Raw genomic sequence first — 25,553 nt, forward strand, 5'->3', positions numbered from 1 at the left:
ATTGAGGCGAGGGATTCAAATATCTAAGCCACAAATTAAAATACTGAGGCCACAAATTACTATATTGAATACACAAATTACTGTATTGAGACAACAAATTAATATAGTGAGGCCACACATTACTATATTGAGGCCACAAATTAATATATTGATTATACAAATCACTATATTGAATACACAAATTAATACAGTGAGGCGACAAATTAAAATATTGAGGCGATGAATTAAAATATTGAGGCCAAGTGTTATTATTATGAGGCCACAAATTAACATATTAAGGTCACAAATTAATATATTGAATTCCCAAATTAGTATATTAGGGCCATGAGAAATTTAACTTGTGTTAAATTCTCATGGTCTTAATATATATTATATATTTTCATGTATACAGTATATTTTGGGCGCACCTTATTGAAAAATAGTCACCAAAGCACCTTACGCGTTCAGCACTATCAGTATTTCCTTTTCCAAATGTTTTATTTTCATTAAAAGTGTCTGAACACGAGCGCAGCAGGGAGGAACTTCTAATAGTGCATTAGTTTTGTTTTTTTCCCACACTTACACTAAAAAGGAAGTCTCTTCTTTAGCAAAGTCAATGGTTCTATTTAGAACTATAGGTTCTATATAGAACACTTTGCATGCTTAAATGGTTCTTTGCCTGGTGGAAAGGTTCTACCGATTGATGGTGAATGTGTTGAATATGGTTCTATATAGAGCCTTTTTGAAAAGTGATCTATATAACACTAAAAATTGTTCTACTCTGGTTACAATGACAAGCTTTTAACAATAGCAGAAACCTTTTTAGTACTATACAGAACCATACACAACATATTCTCCATCTAGCTGAAGAACAATCATCATGCAAAGAACCATTTAAACATGAAATCGTTCTATATAGAACCCACTGTTCTAAATAGAACCATCTTTTTAAGAATGTATGCATCCACTCATGCATTGAACACAACATACAGACAGATCCCTATTGTTCTCAACAAAATAACCTGGTCATTCTGCAAAAATAGTATGGAATAATACTTTCATTTCACTTTTGCTGTTCGGAGAACCCTAGCTTTTTTTGGTCTATGGTCTGGATAATAAATAATAATATATTATCAATAATGTAATATTGAAATAATATAACTATTGCTATAATTAGTAGAAAGAAAGAAATGGTTATATAATAACATTAAACAAAGTTTTTGAATGGTTTAATAATGTAGATGAAGTATAAATATTTCTTGAGTTGCAGCTGCAGCTTTTTATCAGGAACTTCCCCATGTTACACAAACAGGACGCCGCTGGGCCCATGGGAATCAGCTGTAGGTTTACAATGATTTGCATACTGTATTTGTCAAAGAACACTGCTGGTTTGGCTTGAAGAGAAATTCAAACAGAGTGGTTTGGTGTGAAACGCTCTAGAGAAACTTACTGAGTCAGAATTGTTCAGTGGTGGTGATAGGAACCAGACGTCCACCTCTAAAAGCTCCCTCACAGAAAGTTCCTACATGAAATGGTTATGAATTCACTGCCTGATGACTGAGACACTGTTTTATGATAGTTTTGAGAACTTAAACTCCATTCATGGTGGAGGGATACATGTAGGGCGCTGTGAGGCAAAATAGTCCCCAAAGAAAACATATTATTTCAGATTTTCCACTGTTTTCCATCATCAACATTCCATATAAACTCAGAAGACTCGTGTAGGTTCACTGGTGGTTCTGGATAGTAAATGAAATGTCTATATTTGTGTTGTAGTCATGGCGACCCCTGGTTCCTATCACCACCACTGTAAAGACATCTGAACCATTTCACACCAAACCACTCTGAATCACTCTGATTACATCTCAAACACAAACTTATGGTGGAATTCCCCTTTGAGGCCCTAACATCAAGGGAGAGGCCTCAACATAGAACTGGTATAGTGAAATAATAATTATGAGCCCAGATAGATGGCTAACCAGGCTTCTGTTAATTTAAGGAAAATAACATTTAATCATTCATGCCTTGTAAATAATATGACAGTTAAAGTCCCCTATTACTTATTTTGAGGAAATGCAAAACAGAGATGGGCATATTATGTCAACAAAAATGAGGCAAGGTCAATGAATAACACGGTCATCTGACAATAACATTAAGTGGGAACCAATGGCACTTTTTGATAATCACACCACACATCTCTGACACACCAACACTAATTTAGGCGTGCATTAAACTCCGGCTGAAATGCAATCTAAAATTTCTCAGTGTGTGAACATGATAAAAACTGCAGAAATCTGATATTAAGAAACCACATTATAAGCACATAATGTCAGTGACTCAATGCACCAGTACATACACAGATCAGGCATAACATTATGACCACCTCCTTGTTTCTATGCTCATTGTCCATTTTATCAGCTCCACTTACTATATAGGTGCACTTTGTAGTTCTACAGTTACAGACTGTAGTCCATCTGTTTCTCTGATACTTTGTTAGCCCCCTTTTACCCTGTTCTTCAGTGGTCAGGACCCCCATGGACCCTCACAGAGCAGGTACTATTTGGGTGGTGGGTCATTCTCAGCACTGCAGTAACACTGACGTGGTGGTGGTGTGTTAGTCTGTGTTGTGCTGGTACGAGTGGATCAGACACAGCAGTGCTGCTGGAGTTTTTAAACACCTCAGTGTCACTGCTAGACTGAGAATAGTCCACCAACCAAAAATAACTAGCCAACAGCATCCTGTGACCACTGATGAAGGACTGAGGATGACCAGCACAAACTGTGCAGCAGCAGATGAGCTATCGTCTCTGACTTTACATCTACAAGGTGGACCGACAAGGTAGGAGTGTCTAATAGAGTGGACAGTGAGTGGACAGTGTTTAAAAACTCCAGCAGCACTGCTGTGTCTGATTTACTCGTACCAGCACAACACACACTAACACACCACCACCACGTCAGTGTTACTGCAGTGCTGAGAATGATCCACCACCCAAATAGTACCTGCTCTGTGAGGGTCCATGGGGGTCCTGACCACTGAAGAACAGGGTAAAAGGGGGCTAACAAAGTATCAGAGAAACAGATGGATTAGTCTGTAACTGTAGAAGTACAGAGTGCACCTATATAGTAAGTGGAGCTGATAAAATGGACAATAAGCATAGAAACGAGGAGGTGGTCATAATGTTATGCCAGCACTGTTACCTGATGTGACCTGTCTGAATGCATCTTATTTAAAGTGATGTCTCATCAAATTCATCCAGTTCTCTCTGTTTTAGCCCATATGTAGTCAATCAGACAAGACATGTTTGGTGTCTGAAGTTTGCTTCTGTAGTTTTAGCTCTGGAGCTAAAACCTAGTAGTTAGCAAACAATAGAAGCTTATGTATATCAACTAGCATGGTGCTAACTCCACATCTAAATCATCAGACTCACCTCCAACTATATGGAGTGGTTCAGTATCTCCAACAGACTTGATTATTTGGATTCTGACACTGTGACTCACTGTTATCTATAAACATGGACTAAATTCAAGCTTCCAGGCAGCTGCTACTGTTTTTAGCGATGCTAATGTACTTTAGTCCATGTTTATAGACAATGTCAGAAACTACATAATCAGGTCTATTAGAGGTTACTGAGTAGCTCCACACGGTTTGAGATGTGATTTAATAATAGAACGTGATAATTTAGGAAGGCGGTTAGCACCATGCTAGTTGGTGTAGTATAAGCAGCACTTACTTGTTAGCCACATTAGCCTCACAGCACCAGTGCTAAGGCTAAAGGAGCAAACTTCAGACAACAAACATGTCTTTATTTGATTACATTTGGGGCAGAGATTGGGGGAAAGGAGTGGATCTGTTTTTTCACTGAAACATTGCTTTAAGAGCTTGTGAAAATATTTGTATTCAAGGCCTGTGGGCTGTTGGTTAGCATTAGTAGGGACTTAAACTAACAACACCGAGAGGGACCGCTAAAAAACCTGTTCTGTGCATTGACTCACCGCTTCCTGCCACCATAGTCTACTTTTAGACTAAGTAGACTATGTAGATCAGTTTGCCGTAGTCAGTGAAATAACGTGAGATTTAAGTTATTTCACGTTTTTGTGTGATGTAACAGACGCTATTCCATCTATGAGTTCAGTGTAAGATGTTTAAAGACACTAACAATGGATAAATTGGCTAAAAGACATCATCAGGTGAGCAAAGACTCATGTTTTGGTTTTCAAAAAAGAAGACACTGGGGGGAAGAAGGGTGGCACATGCCAGACTGTAGAAAGCACACAACACCATGACCGCAAAGCCAAATCCAAGAAATTTTTGGCAATTTAGAAATCCCGGCCAGGCACTTTCTAAGGCTTAAAAAACGTCCTGGAAAATGATGACTTACGGTCACCCTAGTTAAGAGCTGTGTCAGCTACAGTGCTAGCAGACACATTTCCAGACATCAGATCCTTCCATCCAATTGTTCATGTCTTTAACATCACCAGACACACAATTTTAGTTCAAAGGCAACAATAATCAAGACATCTGGAGGACGGAATTTGTTTTTTAATCACACATCATCATCTCCCTAAACAATAGCAACCAACAGAAAATAACAATAATAATAAAATTAAATCAATACATTCACAGAGTGCAAAGTACTCCACCAAATGTTTACAATGCCTTAAATGTACTCCAGTAATTGTAAAGTGGGAATGAAATATAAGGTTTTTTATGGTAAAAATTCAAAAGAAAAAAAAACAGTGTCACAGAAAAGAAACCCTAAAGTGACCAAAACATATCAATCTCTTCACATTTGAAAGACAGCAAAAAAAAAAAACAGAAAATTGTTCATTCAATCCAATCAAATATAAACAAACCAAAGAGTCGAAATGAAAGAGGCTAAAAAGCACTGCTTTCTGTAAAGAAAGCATCGCAAGTGTCCAATTCTACACAAACACAATCTTAATTTTCCTCGTGCCAATGGGTCTTCCATTTAATTCTTGAATAGCAGTGACTGCTTCGGTGTGGGTTTCGAACACGACAGTAGCAGAACCACTAGATAATCCCTTCCTATTGTACTGCAATGAGACTGAACCTGGAATTACTCTGTAGCCATAACAGAAGTCATAAATTTCATCGATTCTTATTTTGGAGGGCAGATTGAGCAACTTTAGACATGTAGGTCCATCAAACCGTTGGTCAGACTGTCCATATTGATGGGAGCCAGAACCGTTACCTTGCGGAGCCTGTCCATAAGCATCAGGGTGCTCAAAATTGCCAAGTGGGCCACGGTTGCCCTGTCCATAGTGGGGCCCATCAGGCATAACATCACGTTCATCTAGATACATCCGGTCATTAGAGAAATGTGATGGGTCACTGTATCGCCCCGGGCTCCTCTGAACATTTCCTCTCTGGTATGCTTCCGACTGCCTTGGGGTTGACACCAAATACCTGCATTTGAGCCAAGGTGATGCATGTCAGAATGACCTCTGATCCCAAAAACCTTTGCCCATTCAGAGATTGTGCCATCATAGCCTCCTTTTCCGTCTGGAAGATTGCTAAAGCCTCACCAAGCCCAGCTCCTCTCTCATCATGCAGCAGGACAACCCTATCCTCCGCCAGCTGGAATCCATGGAAGAAGTCCATAATCTCAACTTTACGGACGTCAAACGGCATATTGCGAACGTACAGACACCTTCTCTCCGAATCATGGGAGCTTTTTTGAGATCGTTCAGATGATCTGCTGGACCTTCTTTCTTCTCTACCGTGTCTGGAATCAGTAGAAGACTCTAAAACGGCAACCATCTTTTCTTTGGAGATAGGAGATGCGTAGACAACCCTGTGGAGAAACGTTTCCTTATGGTGAGCCAAGCCAGAACAATAGTCTTTCAGGTTTCTGAACACCACAACAGCAGATTTAGTGTTCTCCTGGTTCTGTTCAGCAAAAATAATGATCTGATCATCCTTCAAGAACACAGGGTGGAGTAACGCATTTATATCTCGCTTTTCGATTGACTGTGAGAGGTTCTCGTACAGCACGCAGTACTCCTCACTGGAAGGGGAACGTGACCTTGACTTAGACCTCGACTGATAATGAATGGGGGAGCGTGATCGAGTGGGACTTGGTGTGCATTTTCTTTGATATGAACCTTCTGGTCTGCCAAAGCGTCCAGCCTCCAGCCACTCATCCTCAGAGCAAGTCTTTATTCTGACGTAACGTGGCCCAATGTACTGCCGATCCCGCTTTAGACCTTCTCTGGCATCCTCTCTGGTGGCGAATTTGACCAAACAACTCCCATAAAACAACCCACGACGGTTTCTCAAGAAAATCATGTCCTCAACTTGTAAGCCCGCTAAAAAATTACGGACATCCTCCTTCGTGGTCGAGAACGGCATTCCGGACAAGTTCAAATAAAGGCCCACCTCATCTGATACACCTTCACCCATCTGATTCTGAGAGCCAATTAGAGAAGCTGAAGATGCTCTGCTGTTCCCTAAATCTTGATGTTCTCCTCGTCGCAAATCAACTCTCATTTCCTCTTTTAACGGCGGCGGCCTTCCCTCTGCTGCCGGGGGTGGTATTTTCGCTCCCTCCTTGTAAAACCTCCTGTTACTGTTCGCTTCAGATTTCCTCGTGCTTTCCTCGAGAACCTTCTGCATCTCTGCCTTGCTACTCAGAAGCAAGTGGACTGGGGAGCCCTTAATGCATCCCCCGGAGCGACTCATCGCCCGCCTCGCATCTTCATCAGATGCGAATATTATGAAAGCTTCCTCAAGCTCGCCACCAATGATATGAACCCCACCATCGGGTATTCTAAGGCCAGTGAAGAACCTGCGAATGTCCTCAGAACCAGCTGTGATTCTGAGTCCCTGTAAGCGGATGACCACCGCCATGATGAAGCACACACAACAGCACCTGCAGACAAAAGGGGCACACATAACAGTGTTATCCGTGTCGTAGCCAAGACCAACCGAGTTGTAGTATTCTACGTTTTCCAATTCCAAAACCAGTGGTTAATAAAGGACCTCAGTGGTAGACGTTAACACATGTTCCAGGACTAGAAAAGACAGCAACAGCACATCACCTGACATTTGACTTTGCTTGCAATACCATGGAAGATCCCTGAAATATAGTTTTAAACCAAAATGCATCCCGAGCAATCCAACCTTGGTGACCAATAACGTAGACGGTCAGTTCCCGATCAGCATGTTGCTGGATTGTAATATGCCACACTAGCCCTAATAACGTACTTCATTACACATTAGTGTCGTTCTGCAGCAACCTACTGAACTCCAGTTTGATATGCGAGCAGTTCAGACCACAGCGTAGTCTACTGGCACAGAACTGGACCATGACTTCCCATGAAGAGCAACTTAGGACCCATTAAACCTATGAAGAACGTATTCACAAACTGTTACACCAATGTAGAACTGTTACACCACTGAGAACAACTTTTCCCCTGAAGAACATCTGGAGGTACTATTACACCAATGAAGAACCTACTGAGAACGATTTTCCCCTGAGGAACATCTGGAGGTACTAGAACATGAAGAACATGTTCACAAACTACTACACTCGCCAAGAGCAACATTGTAAGTATTACTTATCCAATGAAGAACAATCTATGACATTCATTAATATACACTGTAATCATATTAAGGAGCCATTTCTCCCCAAAACAATATTTTGGGAACCATTTATGACACCCATGTGGAACACATTCATGAGCGATATCTATGAAAAACATTCACAAACTATTACAACCTTAAGGAACATTCTGAGGAACTATTACACTCATGAAGAACATGTTCACGCATTTTACATCCATAAAGAACATGATCAGAAACTATTTCACCCATGAAAAACATGAGGAACCATTTCCTCCATGAAGAACATGCGCACCACCATTTTATTTGAAATCCGCCATGCCAGATATTCAAATGCATTTCCTTTCCACTTGCAGCTCATATTTCCACCACATACGCATGAACCAGTCACTCGTTCCTTCAAGGCCAAGCACAGAATTTGAACTAGTGCCTTTTGACAGACACAAATAGTACAGCAACAAAACAAACACATCCACAACTACAAGAGAAGACGCTGAATTCCACCTTACATCAGGAAAGCAAAGGCACTTCAAGGGAAATTCCACCATTTCTGAGTTTGAGATGTAAACAGAGTCATTCAGAGTGGTTTGGTGTGAAATGGTTGATTGCAGAGATTCAAATTTCTTTACAGTGGTGATGATAGGAACCACAAACATAACCTAAAACTGTCTCAGACATCAGGCAGTGAATTCATAACCATTTCATGTAGTAACTTTCTGTGAGGGAGATTTCAGAGGTGGACGTCTGGTTCCTATCACCACCACTGTGAACAATTCTGACACTTCTCTAAAATGGAGCATTTCACACCAAACCACTCTGAATTAAATGAAATTCTGAAAAATCAGTGGAGTTACCCTTTAACGTGACGATGGTTGTTCGACTTTCCGTTCCACCTTAAATGGTGCAAAAGACCGCTGCACCATTTAAGGTGGAACTAAAAAATCGAACAAGTTTAGCTTCGTCGTGATTTAAAACACCTCGATATAAACAACCTCCGCGGAATGAACTGCGCCTTCTGCATTATCAGCAGCTAGGTTGGCTAGCAGGCCTGCTAGCTGACCTGACTAACGTTTACCACCAAAACGACTAGGCGACACAACATTGGAAAACCTTTCCTTCGGAGACGGTATTCCTGGTTAAGGAATTAGCTTCGGATTCCCTCAGCAGCCTCGGACACCGAAAAAGGATTATTTTTTACAGAAAATACTTAACGTCACTTACGTTAGCCAGCTAGCTTAGCTTAGCCACGATGAACAATTAGCTGCGCCAAGCTAACCAGCCAGTCATGGAAACACAAAAAACACAGAAATGATAACAAAAAAGGTCGAGATAAGGATTCCACTCTCTTTATACCGACTTCAGTAATTTATATCGACTTAGGAAAGGCAATAAATAAGATTATAACTAGCTTATAACTGGCGCTAAAGGCTGACGCAGAGTTAGCACAGTTAGCTCCACCTGAAGACCAAAAAACAAGGCCGAAATTCAGAAAAGCGCCAAATATTACACACTTACAGAAGCTTTGGCTCGATTATAAGTGACGAGACAGAGTTAGAGGTCACACCGAGCCTTTTATATGATTAAAAAAGTTTAAAAGTGCCGTCCGTGTGACCGAATAATGACACGGACGGACGATTCAGCATGAACAGCGCAGTAACTTCCTCCTCTGTGGGCTCAGTGTCCACAGAACAGGACAGCGCCGTCTACCCTGGTAAAGAGGAATTCCACCAAGTTTTCTACATTTTATAGATATTTTCTGCGTAATACAGTAATTTTAGGTGTAAACAGAGTAACTCAGAGTGGTGTGTGAAATGGTTCAGATGTCTTTACAGTGGTGGTGATAGGAACCAGGGGTCGCCATGACTACAACACAGATATAGACATTTTATTTACCATCCAGAACCACCAGTGAACCTACACGAGTCTTCTGAGTTTATATGGAATGTTGATGATGGAAAATAGTGGAAAATCTGGAATAATAAGTTTTCTTTGGGGACTATTTTGCCTCATAGCGCCCTGCATGTATCCCTCCACCATGAATGGAGTTTAAGTTCTCCAAACTGTCATAAAACAGTGTCTCAGTCATCAGGCAGTGAATTCATAACCATTTCATGTAGGAACTTTCTGTGAGGGAGCTTTTAGAGGTGGACGTCTGGTTCCTATCACCAGGAACAGACAGCCAGATTGCAAACACACTGCTAGAATGCTGAGCGTCTTACTGCAGCCATTTTTTCGACTTTGTTTGACGGTCAAGTTGACGGTCAAGGAGTTAAACCTGTGCAGGCCTGTTTGTATTTATTAGCCTACACTGTTAAAAATATGGTTCTTAAGGGTTCTTTTAAGTACAGAAAATGGTTCTATATAGAACTATGAACACTCAAAAAACCCTTTGCATGATTAAAGTGTTTTTCCATTGTTACAAACTTGACATCGTAACAGCAGAACACCTTTTGGTGCTATATTTGGTGCCCTTTTAAAAAGGATCTATATAGAACCATACACAACAGATTCTCCATCAATCTGAATAACGCTTTTACAATGCAGTGAACCCTTTAATCAAGCAAAGGGTTCATTGAGTGTTTATTGTTGTATATAGAACTGTTTTCTTTACTAAACAATCATTGAAGAACCATATTTTTAAGAGTGTATAGCTGAGTAGCTACGCTAGCAACAGGTATTCCCAGTGGTTATTTGCGTTATGCATTCTGGGTATTGTAGTGAGAGCACACTGACAATGAATTCTGTCAAACTGACGAGGAATATAATGCTGAGCATGAGAATATTATATAAAAAATACATATTAAATGTTAGTTTAAAGCTGGAATGCCCCTTTAATAGTAATACAGGTAATGTGATGAAACTTTTTTCACATGGATAAAATATATTATGTTTTGAGTTGGGTACTAACTAGTTATGCTTACCCTGATGAGTTAAATTCTGATGGATTTGTGTTTCTGAGTATTTACAAATGCTAATTCTACTTTAGTATATTAGTGAGTAAATTGTCCTCTGTTTAATTTTTAACATGTAGTTCTTGATCTTTTTTGGATTTCATTTCATTCTGTTGTGTTTTTTTTCAGCTTTTATTTTGGTCCAAAAAGAGAATAACAGCACGTTTTCCATTTACAATGGAAGATTATTGATTTCAGAGCCATTATAAGAGTAAAAGATCCAGGCAAGCTCTAACCATGGATATGAAATATGTATGTTGTTGCTGTTGTAGGAAATTAATAAAGAGAACATTCACTATTTTACTTATTTATTTATTATTAAAAAATCTTAATGTGTCCTTTTGGTCCACAGTAACCCCAACACGCTAACACAAATTGATTTTAGTTTCCCATCAGAGATTTATTAGTTCATTTGCTGGTGAAATTTCCAAAAAAATATTGGTGGACCTTGCTTTTAGTGATAAATGATGTAATAAGGTTTTACTCCAAGTACTTTCAGTACCAGTTCTGTTGCTCCATTTATCATAAAATGTTCACACAAAGTAAAGAGCTGGAGAAATAAATAAAAAAGTCTTTCTTAAAGTTACGTTAGTTTTCAGTGCTGGTCTACAGCGTCACTGAGAGTCGTACTCCTGAATGATATCTGTTACAGTATTTAAGGCCTGCTGAAAGTCCTCCGTCTCCGCTCCGTAGCGCCGGTACCAGTGCAGGTAGGCCCGAGCTTGGAGCATTTCTTCAGCACGCTGAACTACACGGCCCAGAAACCCCGAAACACTGCTGTGATTGGAGCTCACAGTGAGCAGACGGGAGGAGGCGGAGACGCCGAGCTCGTTCAGCGGATCTGAGAAAGAAAAGGACAGAAATAACATGAAAAAATGCAAAAAACTCAGAAGGTAGAGATTCAATTGCATCAGATTCTGAATTCTGAATATTAGAAACTTCCATAATCAGTTGTAATAATATGATATAATTTTCTGGCCAAAAAAAAAAACAGGATTACTTTCCCAATCACACTTGAAATTTTATTCTTATGGCTTCTAAAAATCCAAATCACCAGACTGTTTATTGGAAACTTATATATAGAGTTGACTTAACTCCTCTGAAATATTATTGTATACATCTGCCTACTTCTTCCATCTAATTTATGTCCTCAAGGGGTGCACAGGACCTTTTAAGTCTTAATTTTATCAGTGTCCAGCACTTTCTACAGTGTGGAGGCAGCATGCTATCAATAATTCAGCCTTAACAGAAAAAACCACCAGTGAACCTACACGAGTCTTCTGAGTTTATATGAATGTTGATGATGGAAAATAGTGGAAAATCTGAAATAATACGTTTTCTTTGGGGACTATTTTGCCTCACAGCGCCCTGCATGTATCCCTCCACCATGAATGGAGTTTAAGTTCTCAAAACTATCATAAAACAGTGTCTCAGTCATCAGGCAGTGAATTCATAACCATTTCATGTAGTAACTTTCTGAGAGGGATATTTTAGAGGTGGACGTCTGGTTCCTATCACCACCACTCTGAACCACTCTGTTTACATGTTAACCATTTAATTATGGAGAATTTTTGAAAAATTGGTGGAGTTCCCCTTTGAAGGGACACTCTGGCCAAAATGAAAACATTTAACCATCAATACATCTGTTGTAAACATGCTTTGTTCGCATCATACATCGGTGCATACATTCAACACCAGATTTATTCTTTTTTAAAATTATTTTTCAAATCATATTTGTCATTATGGCAGAGAAATCTACTGCGAGCTGCTTTCACAGCTACAAAATGCTTATTAGTAAAACGCTAGAACCCCACATGTTCGCTGTGTAGACGTCTTTGGACCCTAATATTACTGGATATCATTTTAATGGAACGTTAATAGCCTGTATACACAGCGCCAAGGCTGGGACGGTGGAGGGTGGAATACTGTGTTAAGTAAAACTACTTCCTGTCCTCTTTCTGAACTTTTATCAGTTATATACTCACATTTACTATTGTTTACTATTTACTAGCTGTTTTTCCAGCATTATTTTGATTTATTGATTTACTTTATGGTACTGCAGCAGGCTACCAATAAATAATAATAATGTTTATTTATATACCACCTGTCATACATTAAAAAGGCAGCTTCACCAAGTGCTTCACAATACTAAGTAAAAACAACACAGCAAGAAGAGAAAGAAGGTCATCAAAAATAAAAACAAAATATAATAAACAAATTACAAATAGCAGAAAAGGGATATATCAATAATTATAATGAAAAGTACAAAAGTGTAAATAAAAAAATACAATAAAAACTAACTAACAAGAAATTAAAAGTAATAGTAATATTCCAGTATTCCAGTAATATTCCATTCTTGTTTTGTTTTTTTTCTTTCCCCCTTTATGGGGTGGTGGGGAGGAACGTATTGAAGCTGTATATTTATTATTCTTTATTCATGAAGGTCATTTATTTTTGTCTAAAAAAGAATTGTTCACAAAAAACAACAAATACCCCAAATCAGGCATAACATTATGACCTTGTTTCTACACTCATTGTCCATTTTATCAGCTCCACTTACTATATAGGTGCACTTTGTAGTTCTACAGTTACAGACTGTAGTCCATCTGTTTCTCTGATACTTTGTTAGCCCCCTTTTACCCTGTTCTTCAGTGGTCAGGACCCCCATGGACCCTCACAGAGCAGGTACTATTTGGGTGGTGGATCATTCTCAGCACTGCAGTAACACTAATGTGGTGGTGGTGTGTTAGTGTGTGTTGCGCTGGTGCGAGTGGATCAGACGCAGCAGTGCTGCTGGAGTTTTTAAACACTGTGTCCACTCACTGTCCACTCTATTAGACACTCCTACTTTGTCAGTCCACCTTGTAGACGTAAAGTCAGAGACGATAGCTCATCTGCTGCTGCACAGTTTGTGTTGGTCATCCTCTAGTCCTTCATCAGTGGTCACAGGACGCTGCCCACAGGACGCTGTTGGCTGGATATTTTTGGTTGGTGGACGATTCTCAGTCCAGCAGTGACACCGAGGTGTTTAAAAACTCCAGCAGCACTGCTGTGTCTGATCCACTCAGAAACGAGGAGGTGGTCAGAATGTTATGCCTGATCTGTGTATATAAGCAACATTTGTGTTCAATTATTCAGTTATTAAATAGTCACACTGATACTCTGTTGGACTGTTTGCTCAACATTTGTTGTGGAACGTCTTCTTTGGGGAGAAGAATTTGCCATTATTAAAACATTTATTGGAAATTTTTTCGGGCTTTGTTGTTAAAATGTTTAAATTAATCGTACGAAAGCAGCAGAACAGAACCGAATCACAGCTGTGATGTTTTTCACACTAACTCCTCCCTCTGCGCTCTACTGCTCAGCTACTTATTTCTAAAAGAGTTTGTAGATTTGACTCACCAGTCCAGTGGTCAACTGGAAAAGGATTCCACTGGACACACCTGTGTCCGTGTCTCAGCTTCTGCAGGACATTCGAAGTGATGAAGGAGCTGTCCTGGTCGCCACGGGCAACTGCCAACACAGCACGGCTGGAGTACTGCGCTCAGCGATAAGGAACGCTTAATAACGCTGAACGGTCAGTCCTGAGCTTAAAATACAACACCTTCACACTCAGCTCACATACAGCTCATCTTCTGAAGAACCTTTCATGATGCAAAGAACCCTTTAATCATGCAAAGGGTTCTTTGAGTGTTCATGGTCCTATACAGGATCGTTTTCTTTACTAAAGAACCCTTGAAGAACCATACAGGATGAGAGTTCTTCAGATTGATGGAGAATGTGCTGTAGATGGTTCTATATAGAAGATCCTTTTCATGATGCAAAGAACGCTTTATCAATCAAAGGGTTCTCTGAATTTTCATGGTTCTATATAGAACGATTTTCTTTACTACACTGGTTCTTCAAGGGTTCTTTAGTAAAAAAATGTTCTAAATAGAACCATAAACACTCAAGGAACCCTTTGCATGATTAAAGGGCTCTTTGCATCAACTAAAAATGGTTCTTCAGACCGATGAAGAACCTTTTTGAAAAGAATTCTATACAGTGCCAAAAAGGGTTCTTCTGTTGTTACGATATCAAGCTTGCTACAATGGAAGAACCCTTTTTGGTGCTATATAGAACACCCTCATGCAAAGGGTTCTTTGAGTGTTCCTGGTTCTGTATAGAACACTTCTTCACTAAAGAACCCTTGAAGAACTTTTTTTTTAAGTGTAGGAATGGAACGTGATCAGGGTTCTCAGTCCTGCTCCTGAACATCTGCCCAAACGCACTTCACTCTTCAGCATTAAGGCTGTTTAAGCCTCGTGAGCAGAACCTCCTGAAGGCCAGGTTCTCTGCAGCCTTTTCTAAGCTCACACCGGAGAGTGACGTCATCTCGGCTCTACGTGGAAGTTCTGGAATGATTCTGAGTCAAACGGACAGACGATGTGAGCTGCAGCTCCGTGTTAAGGATACAGGTGTTCCGGTGGGTGAAAGCTGAGGAATGGCCTGCAGCGTTCCACTGACCAAACTGTCCCAGTGCGACCTCCCACTGCACAGACACAAAGAGACATCAGCTCCACTCTTAGAAAAACTGGTTCTTCAATAGTTCTTTACTGAAGAAAATGGTTCTATATATGACCATGAACACTCACAGAACCCTTTTCATGATTAAAGGGTTCTTTGCATCATGAAAGTTTTTTCAGATTGATTGAGAACGTGCTGTAGATGGTTCTGTATAGAACATTTTTAAAAATGGTTCTTGTATTTTTACGATATCAAGCTTGTTACATTAGAAGAACTCTTTCTGGCTTGTTTTGGTTTCAGAAACATTCTATATAGAACCATCTACAGCACGTTCTCTAACAATCTGAAGAACACTTGCGATGCAAACAACCATTTAATCATGCAAAGGGTTCTTTGAGTGTTCATGGTTCTGTGTAGAACCATTTTCTTTAATACTTTTAAAAAGGATGGTTCTCCAAGGGTTCTTTAGAAAGGAAAATGGTTCTATACAGAACCATGAACAAAGAACCATTTGAATGATTAAAGGGTTCTTTGCATTGAAAAAGGGTTCCTCAGACTGATGGACAATGTGTTGTATATGGTTCTATGTAGAAGCTTTGAAAAGGGTTCTATAGCACCCAAAAGGGTTCTGCTATTTTAACAATGTCAGGCTTGTAAAAATAGAAGAACTCTTTTTGGTGCCAAAAAAGAACCATATACAGCACATTCTCCATCAATGTGGAGAACGCTTTCACGATGCAAAGAACACTTTAATCACGCAAAGGGTTCTGTGAGTGTTCAAGGTTCTGTATAGAACCATGTTCTTTACTACACTCTTAAATGGATGGTTCTTCAAGGGCTCTTTAGTAAAGAAAATGGTCCTGTACAGAACAATGAACACTCAAAGAAACCTTTGCATGATTAAAGGGTTCATAGCTCATAGCTCACTGTTGGTGAGCAGGTAGGAGCACTAATTGCTTTACAGTGCATGCTGGTCATGGTGAAATGGGCCAATATTAATAGAAAAATAACTTCTTTAACTCCTTGAAACCACCAGTGGTTCCAAAGCGCACTTCGTCATATTCTTTACTTCATAACTTTCATATTTCATAAGCTACATTCTAAAGGTGGGGGTCGTATGAGGCTGTAACTGTCTTCTTTCCAGTCAAATAGATGGTGATGTCATTTTAAACCCTTATAATAAAAGAAGCTGAAAGTCGACCCATTTTTCACAAATCTGGGCTATAAACTATAAACAGATGGCGTCTCTTCAGTGATCTGCTCTGTAAACATTATTATTATAAAATAATACAAAGAGCATCTCAGATTTTTGGCTTTCAGCAGTAAATTGTAAGCATATGGCAATATGTGTGATCATAAAACACTTTAATTTGAGGGGAGCTTTTACAAAAAAAAACACCAACACTTTACATCTGATTCATGCAGTTACTGAATAATTTGCCTTAGGATTTGGGCATAAATTCAGATGGAAAAACCAAAATATACCCTGGAGAATAACTGGTTAAAATAATTTTGCGGGCCGAATAGGATTGTGTCACGGGCCTGACTCGGCCCGCGGTCCTTGCATTTGACCCATGAGACTTATACGATAAAATGTAAACTTGAGTTTTGGAATTTGTTGCTGAAATTTTCAGAGGAAGTAGATATTGAGTCGGCACCTTAACATTCCGCCTGTGAATACGCTGAATGCATAAATGTATATATTTATTTATTTACTCTCTTCTTCTTATTATTATTATTATTATTATCATCATGGTTGTTAATAATAATAATAATAATATTATCAGCAGTAGCATCACTGTTATTATTATTTTATTTCTTCTTAGGTTAATTTTGAATCATACTGTGTTTCATGATTTTGCGTTGTGGGACAACTGTACATTTTGTATTAATGCCATTCTGAGCTGACGATTTATGTTATGAGATGTTTGGGGAAGGGCTGAGATGTTTAGATGTAATTTGACTTGAACGTACAAATACTATAATGTATACTGAATACTATGATGATATTAATGATGTGATCATCGTGTTTATCGCCCTACCATCCGCCCTTACCCAGAGGAGGCCTGAGTGGTGTAGAGAAGTTTGGCTGAAGGAATGGGGCACACGGACCGGATCAGCTCCCACGGCTCCGTTCCCAAATTCCACCTACTAGAAGAAGACCACAGATACAGCATTTACAACATAACTATAAACGTGCAGAATTATATATATATATATATATAAAATGACTGTAAAACATCCAGAATGAAGTTCCATCCAAAAGAAACTTCATATTTCAAAGCTTGACAAAAAACTGTGAATCCGTAATTACAGTATATAATAACTTTGAAATCTTACACCAAAAAATCTTTGAAATACTGAACAAAATATCTAAAAAATTACAGTTCCAAACAGCACACTGTGTGAAAGCACCATGTTCGGGTTCAGTGCGGTACCTGTGTGTAGTGAGGCTCTGCACTGGGAGCAGGAGTCCAGCCAGGCACGAGGCGATGTATGTATTTATGGCTGAGAGTGAGCCTGGTGGTCCTGACCTCTGCTGAAGTCCAGCGTGAGACAAAGCGTGGTCATTACAAAACAGGAGAACGCCATCAGCACACCTGTGGGTTACACAGAGCGTTAAAGGGGACCTTTATTATGCTTTTCCCTTTTTTTCTCTTTCCTTTAATGTTTTGTAGCTTTTTGTGCATGTAAACGTTCTGCAGAGTCCCAAAGCTCAGTGTTCCCTCCAGAGGGAGAAACTCTCTCCCACAGAATCCACTTTATTCAGCTGCCTGAAACGCCTCACTGGAATTCCAGCCCTTTTCCTTTGTTACAGGATGATGTCATCTCGTAACACAGTCCTTACTGCCCGCCTACCAGCGAGCTCCACCCCCTCACACAGCGCACAGCGGCTACTGGAGGAGGAGGAGTGTGTTTAGTGCTGTAGCGTGTGGAGAAGATGCACTCTGGATCAAACTGATCCGGCAGAACCGACACCGCTGGAGAAACAGCCACAGCGGAGTTACAGCTGCTCAGGAGAGAAGGGTCTGTCTGCAGGCTGCAGGACAGGGGCGGAACATAACGTAGTCTGGTTACTTTTGGATTACTTATCTTTTTAAAGCCATATAATTAAATAAAAGCACTGCTTATAAAGCAAAATGACAGATTATAGATGATTTAATTGTCCATGCTTTATACCAAAGTCAAAGGGTCAATCTGGTAGAAATCTTCTTCTAAAAACTGTCATGAACAATGATTATAAAATTGAGGTCATTATTAATAATAATAATAACAATAGTAATATACATTTTATATACAGAGCGCTTTTCATACACAAAGCAGCTTAAAGTGCTTTATTGTCAAACAGTAAAATAAGATAATAAAGGCAAAAAACACACAAAAGCAGGAGAAAAAGAACTGCCTAATTGTAAGAGGTGATGAGTTCGACAGTTTAGATGGGTAAAAACAGAAAGAGGCCTCTCCACTGCTCCACTGTTTCTGTAGTTTACAGCGTGTTTGGAGAAAACCAGAGTCTGCAGATCTAAGATCAGGTGCTGGAACATAAACAGACGTTCTGTGAGCTGCTTTAAGGCCACTCAGGGCTTTAAAACCAATAAAAGAACTAGGATAGAAGAAATCTATCCTAAACGACACAGGCAGCCAATGCCGTTCTTCTAAAAATGGCTGCGATTTGTTTCGTTAGCTCTCTGTTTTGTTTTTGTTTATTTCTAGATTATTTCTTAATTATAAGAAAACACAAAAAGTCAACTGATCCCCACCGTTCCCCAAATGTAGTCAGTCCTGCTGAGACGTGTTTGGTGTCTGAAGTTTGCTTCTTTAGTTTTAGCACTGGAGCTGCGAGGCCAATGTAGCTTACAAAGAACAGAAGCTCTCAAACAGACTTGCTTATGTGGTTCCTGACTCTGTTTATTTCCTACATCAGACTCGCAGCTCCAGTGCTAAAACTACAGGAGCAAACTTCAACATACTGACCTATGCAGTGATGCCAGGCTCAGTAAAGTGTTGTAGTGCTGGAGGGGGCTCTCTCCGCTCTGAAGAGGGACCACCGAGACCGTCAGGATATGACCCACAGGGAACTCTTCACGGATCTGCTCGCATAGCCTGGAGCCAAGCCCTGCACCCGTGACCCAGGAGCAGGAAGACAAGATAAACAAACAGGATATCAACTGAAGAGTATACTCACTGGCCACTTTATTAGAAACACCTACCTTGTGCTTCCGCTGACCGGCCACTTTATTAGAAACACGCACCTTGTGCTTTCAATAACTGGCCACTTTATTAGAAACACCTACCTTATGCCTCCACTAACTGGCCACTTTATTAGAAACACCTACCTTGTGCCTCTACTAAATGGCCACTTTATTGGAAACACGCACCTTGTGCTTCCACTGACTGGCCACTTTATTAGAAACACCTACCTTATGCCTCCACTAACTGGTCACTTTATTAGAAACACCTACCTTATGCCTCCACTCACTGGCCACTTTATTAGAAACACCTACCTTATGCTTCCACTAACTGGTCACTTTATTAGAAACACCTACCTTATGCCTCCACTCACTGGCCACTTTATTAGAAACACGCACCTTGTGCTTCCACTAACTGGCCACTTTATTAGAAACACCTACTTTGTGCTTCCATTCACTGGCCACTTCATTAGAAACACCTACCTTGTGCTTCCACTCACTGGCCACTTTATTAGAAACACGCACCTTGTGCTACCATTCACTAGCCACTTTAATAGAAACACCCACCTTGTGCCTCCACTAACTGGCCACTTTATTAGAAACACCTACCTTGTGCATCCCCGCCCTAAAAACAATAATATTTACGTTCCATATTTAGCGCTGTAATTTTAAGTATATTTGTTACTGCAGTTCAAAATATAATCAGTAGGTGGCTATGATGTTCAAGTAGCATAAATCATTGGATAGTAAGTACCCACCACATCTCCCAAAGATATTATTTATTTTTTTACATAAAACTTTTATTTTAATTATTTATTTTTAACATTTTCCATATGTTAACAGTAATACAGTAATGGCCCAATCTTAAGGCCTTTGCTGATAAAACTAATTGTCATTAATGGTAGAGATTTTATGGCTTCAAAGAAAAAAAAGGCAAAATACTAATTACAGAAACAAATACCAACATAACAAATAATACTTGATACATTTTGCACTGGAGCTACGAGGCGACTCGAGCTAACAAGAAAAGATATTCTGTCAGTCTTTTCGGTAGACTGTAATAGACTTCTATTACAAAAGCAGCAACCTTAAAGTGCAAATTCACCAATTTTTCAATATTCCTGTACAATTAAGTAGTTAAGATGTAAAGAGAGTCATTCAGAGCGGTTCAGAGTGGTTTGGTGTGAAACGCTCTGTTCTAGATAAACTTACTGAGTCAGAATTGTTCACAGTGGTGGTGATAGGAACCAGACGTCCACCTCTAAAAGCTCCCTCACAGAAAGTTCCTACATGAAATGGTTATGAATTCACTGCCTGATGACTGAGACACTGTTTTATGATAGTTTGGAGAACTTAAACTCCATTCATGGTGGAGGGATACATGCAGGGCACTGTGAGGCAAAATAGTCCCCAAAGAAAACTTATTATTTCAGATTTTCCACTATTTTCCATCATCAACATTCCATATAAACTCAGAAGACTCGTGTAGGTTCACTGGTGGTTCTGGATAGTAAATAATATGTCTATATTAGTGTTGTAGTCATGGCGCCCCCTGATTCCTATCAGCACCACTGTAAAGACATCTGAACCATTTCACACCAAACCACTCTGAATCACTCTGTTCACATCTCACACACTGAATTATGAAGAAATATTTTGAAAAATTTGGTGGAATTCCCCTTTGAAACACCAAACCTTTCACTGATGAGCTATTGAACTGCTCTGTAGGCGCAAACATACTTGACCAGTGAAGTCTGGATCTGATTCTTCTGCTCACCTGACCCTGTGCCTCCGCCCAGGCTGTGCAGAAGAACCGTTCCTCCGTAATAATCCCGTCTCTCTGCCTCCTGACGAAGCGCCTCCATTGTTCGCTCGAGTAAACCTCTAACTCCTTCACCTGGGCCTCCATGGTAACCTGGTTTGAAGGTTCAAAAGCTGCAGGGCTGGTCTCTCTTTTTTTTGAACACAATGAAACTACAAACGTCCTCCTGAAGGTCTCACCATAAGCCCAGTTTCCTCCACGCCCTCCCTTCCCCTCCACGACGCTGGACGGACGTAATTTACTGCAGGGAGGAGGGTTGAGATGTAAAAACCACTGAGGACAAGAATTACAGCAATTTCAATTAAGCAATAGAACACGAGAGGGAGCGTGTCATCGCGAGATAACATCACGGCTGTGATTTGGTCGCAGGCACAAGCCAAAAACCATTAGACAGCCATTAGACAACCATTAGAAAACAGTTACAAAAATATTACAAAGACATCGGACAACTATTAGAAATCCATCAGAAGACCATTAGAAAACTATTAGACAATCAATAGAAAACCATTAGAAAACCATTAAAAAAATTACAAAACCATTAGACAACCATAAGAAAACCATTAGACAACCATAAGAAAACCATTAAAAAACCATCAGACAAATACTTGAAGACCCCTAGACAACCACTAGAAAACCATTAGACAACCAATAGAAAACCATCACAAAACTATTAGAAAACAATCTCAAAACCATAAGACAACCATTAGTCAACCATTAGAAAACCGTTAGAGAACCATCAGGAAACCATAAGACAACCATTAGACAGCAATCTGAAAACCATTAGACAACCATCAGAAAACCCATAGAAAACCATTAGAAAATCATTTGAAAACAATTAGACATCCTTTAGAAAAACATTACAAAACCATTAGAAAAACAGACAACCATTAGAAAACGATCAGACAACTGTAAGAAAACTATTACAAAGCCATTAGACAACCATATGGAAACCCAATACCATTCGCCAAACGTGTAGTCTGATCTTCAGAGTCTGACCAAATCAGACTGAGCCATAAAACTGCCGCAATATCAAGTTCAGCTCAGTTTTGTCAGTTTTTTCCAGATCAGTATTAATGTTGTTTTGTTCCAGCCAGTCTGTAAAGCATCTTACAGCCCATTTAGTTTGGCGAATGGTGTTGGGTTCATTTCTGGCTGATTCCAGGTTGTTTAGCTGTACTTCTGTCACAGCTGCCGACTGAAAAGCTGCTCAGTGGTGATGACAGTTTGGGAATTTAGTGTCGTCTCATCTTCAGAGTCTGACCAAATCGGCTGTCGGTCAAATGTGATCTTATAAGTGTCCATTTTCTGTTTGTGGCAAAATAAGAAGTAAAAACGTTCAAACGTCTTGAGCGTCTCCTACAGCTGTCAAAGTCGCTGCTTAGCAACGGTGTCTCAGCGGAGTGATACAGTGTTTGTGAAAAACCCGTGATCTTATGGTGAAATAACAGCACAGTTAGAACGCTTCTCAACCAATCAGCTCGCGTGGCCGGAACTGACTGTTGTATAATATCAGATATCAGACTTACTCCTTTTTAACAAACTCCCGAGCTCCTCTGAGGACTTTGGGCTCTGTGTCCACACACACCGCGGCTAGCTTTCCATTTCGGGAGCTGAAGGGGCATCTAGACACAAACAATGCTCTCTTACATGACGGTAAAATGTCGATTTTGTTTGTAAAAGCAGCCAGGCATTATTTAAATGCACGTTTTTTTTAGAAAAAAACATTTTTTTCTCATACAAAGTACTTTCCCTCAAAGACAACATGTATTAAATTGAACAACATAAAAAACAAACGCATAACAACAGTCACAAAATACACAAACACATGATTAGGCGTTTCACACTGAGAGCAGAAGAGTTTTAACCTGTTTTTTGAAGCTGATGAGACGAGAACAGTTTTTAAATGAGGTTGTAGACAGTTCTCGATTGAAGGCCCTCAGTGAAAGAGTGTAAACTGTCCAAGTGACGTCCTAAACAAACTGAAAGCTATGGAGACCATGAGACAACCTGGTGGAATAATTACCTTTTCTTGCGGTGGCTCAGCAGCTTCCACCACTCGAGGCCTAGCTGGTTTCCACACTGTCCCACTTGGAGTACTACAGCAGACATGTTCTTGAGGGTTCTGGAGGGAAGATTGGAGCAGTTAAGAAAGCAACCAACATGTTATATTATATGTTAATATAAATCAAAAGCTTCAAAAACTAGTAGTAGAGGAAGTTGAAATTGGCTGCTTGTTGTAATTTACCCAGTCCACCTTAAAAAGTCTGGAGGGTTGAGGACGATTGGAGCAGTTAAGAATGCAACCAATATGTTATTGTATGTGAATATAAATCAAGAGCATCAAAAAAAACAGTAGTAGAGGAAGCTGATGGATGACTGTTGTAATCTCCCCGTTCCAGGCAGTTACATTCTGGCACCCACAGTTAAGAAAGCAACTACTATGTCATATGTTGATATAAACTGAGAGCTTAAAAAACGGCAGTACAGGAAGCTGAAGTTGCGTGGCTGTTGTAATCTCCTCGTTCCACCTTAAATGGTACAGCAGTTCTGAGGGTTGAGGGAAGATTGGAGCAGTCAGGAAAGCCACCAATATGTTAATACATGTTAATATAAATCAAGAGCTTAGAAAACCAGTGGTAATAGAGGAAGCTTAAATTAGCTGCTTGTTGTAATCTCCCTGTTCCACCTTAAATGGCCTTAAATGGTGCGGCAGTTACATTCTGGCACCCACAGTTAAGAAAGCAGCCAGTATATTATAACTTAATATAATTAAGAGCATCAAAAAACAGTAGTGGTAGAGGTAGCTGAAGCTGAAGCTGGCTGTTGTAATTCCCCCGTTCCACCTTAAATGGCCTTAAATGGTGCAGCAGTTACATTCTGGCACCCACAGTTAAGAAAGCAACTAATATGTCATATGGTGATATAAACTGAGAGCTTCAAAAAACAGCAGTAGAGGAAACTGAAGTTGGCTACTTGTTGTAATCTCCCCGTTCCACCTTAAATGGAGCAGCAGCTACATTCTGGAGCCTGCAAGTTTGGAAAGAAACCAATATATTTTAACATACTTCAAGAGCCTCAAAAAGCAGTAGTGGGAAGGGGAGCTGAATTTGGCTGCTTGTTGTAATTGACTCGTTCCACCTTAAATGGTGCAGCAGTCTTGAGGACTGAGGGAACACTGGAGCAGTTCATAAAGCATCCAATATGTTTTTATACGTTAATATAAATCAACATCTTGAAAAAACAGTAGCAGTAGAGGAAGCTGAAGTTGGCTGCTTGTCGTAATCTCCCCGTTCCACCTTAAATGGTGCAGCAGTCTTGAGGACTGAGGAAACACTGGAGCAGTTCAGAAAGTATCCTGTTGTTATTATACGTTAATATAAATCAACAGCTTCAAACCAGTAGTAGATAGAAGCTAAAGTTAGCTGATTGTTGTAATCTCCCCGTTCCACCTTAAATGGTGCAGCAGCTTTCTACAGCCCACAAGTTAGGAACGCAATCAACATTTTACAACTTAATATAAATAAAGAGCTTCAAAAAGCAGTAGTAGTAGAGAAAGCTTAAGTGGGCTGCTTGTCGTAATCACCTCGTTCCACCTTAAATGGAGCAGCAGCTACATTCCGGAGACCACAAGTTAGGAAAGCAATCAATATTCTATAACGTAATAAAGTATAAATATAGTAGCAGAGGAAGCTGACGTTAGTTGCTTGTTCGAATCTCCCGTTCCACCTTAAATGGTGCAGCAGCTACATTCTACAGCCCACAAGTTAGTAAAGCAACCAATACATTATAACTTAATATAAATAAAGAGCTTCAAAAAGCAGTAGTAGGAAAGGAAGCTAATGTTGGCTGCTCGCCGTAATCTCCTCGTTCCACCTTAAACGGTGCAGCAGTCAGCTGTTGCCCACAGGGCGCCAGAATGTAACTGCTGCACCATTTAAGGTGGAACGGGGAAATTACAACAAGCAGCCAAGTTCAAACTGTCAGCTTCGTACACAAACTCGTGCGAATGAAGAAACATTTTCTAACCGTGTAGCTTTCGTTTTCAGTCGCCTCCCGGAGAAACTCGTCGCGGGTTTTCGAAGTTTTCGCTCATCGCATCTTCCTCCCCATGGCTCGGATTCATTCGGCGGGGAGAGGAGGAGCCCAAACCGGCGCATTGTAAGTTGGTTATCGACTCCACAAAATAATCTGCTCGTCTTCGGCGGACCATGAACCAGACCGTCGACCAGGTTAGCTGGCTCTCCGCTCTCTCTGGATGTTTCTAAGCCGAAGACCGACGAGGCTGCTATGATGGAGGGTGTAACCGAACTGGATCAGAGTCTGGAGTGAGTATTTTGTGGCTGTGTTTTTTGTTCGCTTAGCAGGAACGCAGGAGATCCGACCGCTAGCCAAGGTTAGCCAACCCGGCTAACGCTAGCGGGCTAACTGGGCTAATTTACCACCATGTCGAAGTCGAGTTGCTCACAAACACACACAGACCTATTAGACACATCATCTAGAGCGAAAGATATGGTGCGCTC

At 40.1% G+C, this 25,553-nt stretch overlaps 3 protein-coding genes across 4 annotated transcripts in view; 1 reads left to right on the plus strand and 2 right to left on the minus strand.

Annotated features, from left to right (window-relative positions):
- Positions 1 to 4,944: 4,944 nt before the first annotated feature.
- Positions 4,945 to 9,236, minus strand: rbm12bb (RNA binding motif protein 12Bb). Of its 2 annotated transcripts, none has more exons than XM_036596397.1 (2): positions 9,080 to 9,236; positions 4,945 to 6,872 (listed from the first exon to the last, which is right to left on the minus strand). In XM_036596397.1, the coding sequence occupies exon 2, from the start codon at positions 6,848 to 6,850 to the stop codon at positions 5,330 to 5,332; it is 1,521 nt and encodes a 506-aa protein (XP_036452290.1). In that variant the 5' UTR covers positions 6,851 to 6,872; positions 9,080 to 9,236; the 3' UTR covers positions 4,945 to 5,329. The 2 variants fall into 2 exon arrangements, with proteins under 2 accessions (XP_036452290.1, XP_036452298.1); XM_036596405.1 differs by having other exon boundaries at positions 8,786 to 9,236.
- Positions 9,237 to 10,596: 1,360 nt separating this feature from the next.
- On the minus strand, positions 10,597 to 25,219 carry LOC118825680 (tubulin beta chain, nucleomorph-like). Its single transcript, XM_036596428.1, has 11 exons — positions 25,060 to 25,219; positions 23,057 to 23,155; positions 22,560 to 22,655; positions 21,213 to 21,274; positions 20,989 to 21,126; positions 18,997 to 19,138; positions 17,460 to 17,621; positions 17,077 to 17,172; positions 14,971 to 15,046; positions 13,918 to 14,053; positions 10,597 to 11,356 (listed from the first exon to the last, which is right to left on the minus strand). The coding sequence occupies exons 1-11, from the start codon at positions 25,188 to 25,190 to the stop codon at positions 11,130 to 11,132; spliced, it is 1,365 nt and encodes a 454-aa protein (XP_036452321.1). The 5' UTR covers positions 25,191 to 25,219; the 3' UTR covers positions 10,597 to 11,129.
- setd2 (SET domain containing 2, histone lysine methyltransferase) overlaps positions 25,139 to 25,553 on the plus strand; it is a 47,273-nt gene continuing 46,858 nt past the window's right edge. The window contains 1 exon segment of the mRNA XM_036596419.1: positions 25,139 to 25,358. The gene's annotated coding sequence lies outside the window, so the exon portion shown is untranslated.

The sequence above is a fragment of the Colossoma macropomum genome, unplaced genomic scaffold (genome assembly GCF_904425465.1).
Source record: "Colossoma macropomum unplaced genomic scaffold, Colossoma_macropomum, whole genome shotgun sequence".
In the NCBI taxonomy this organism is placed as follows: Eukaryota; Metazoa; Chordata; class Actinopteri; order Characiformes; family Serrasalmidae; genus Colossoma; species Colossoma macropomum.

Bases quoted from the DNA above. Each gene is read 5' to 3' on its own strand.
- rbm12bb (XM_036596397.1), bottom strand. From the start codon at position 6,850: ATGGCGGTGGTCATCCGCTTACAGGGACTCAGAATCACAGCTGGTTCT.
- LOC118825680 (XM_036596428.1), bottom strand. From the start codon at position 25,190: ATGCGCCGGTTTGGGCTCCTCCTCTCCCCGCCGAATGAATCCGAGCCA. The intron at 21,127-21,212 runs GTGAGACCTTCA...CCTTCAAACCAG, and splicing joins TGGAGGAAACTGGGCTTATG to GTTACCATGGAGGCCCAGGT. The intron at 11,357-13,917 runs GTGAGTCAAATC...TTTCTTTCTCAG, and splicing joins TCCAGTTGACCACTGGACTG to ATCCGCTGAACGAGCTCGGC.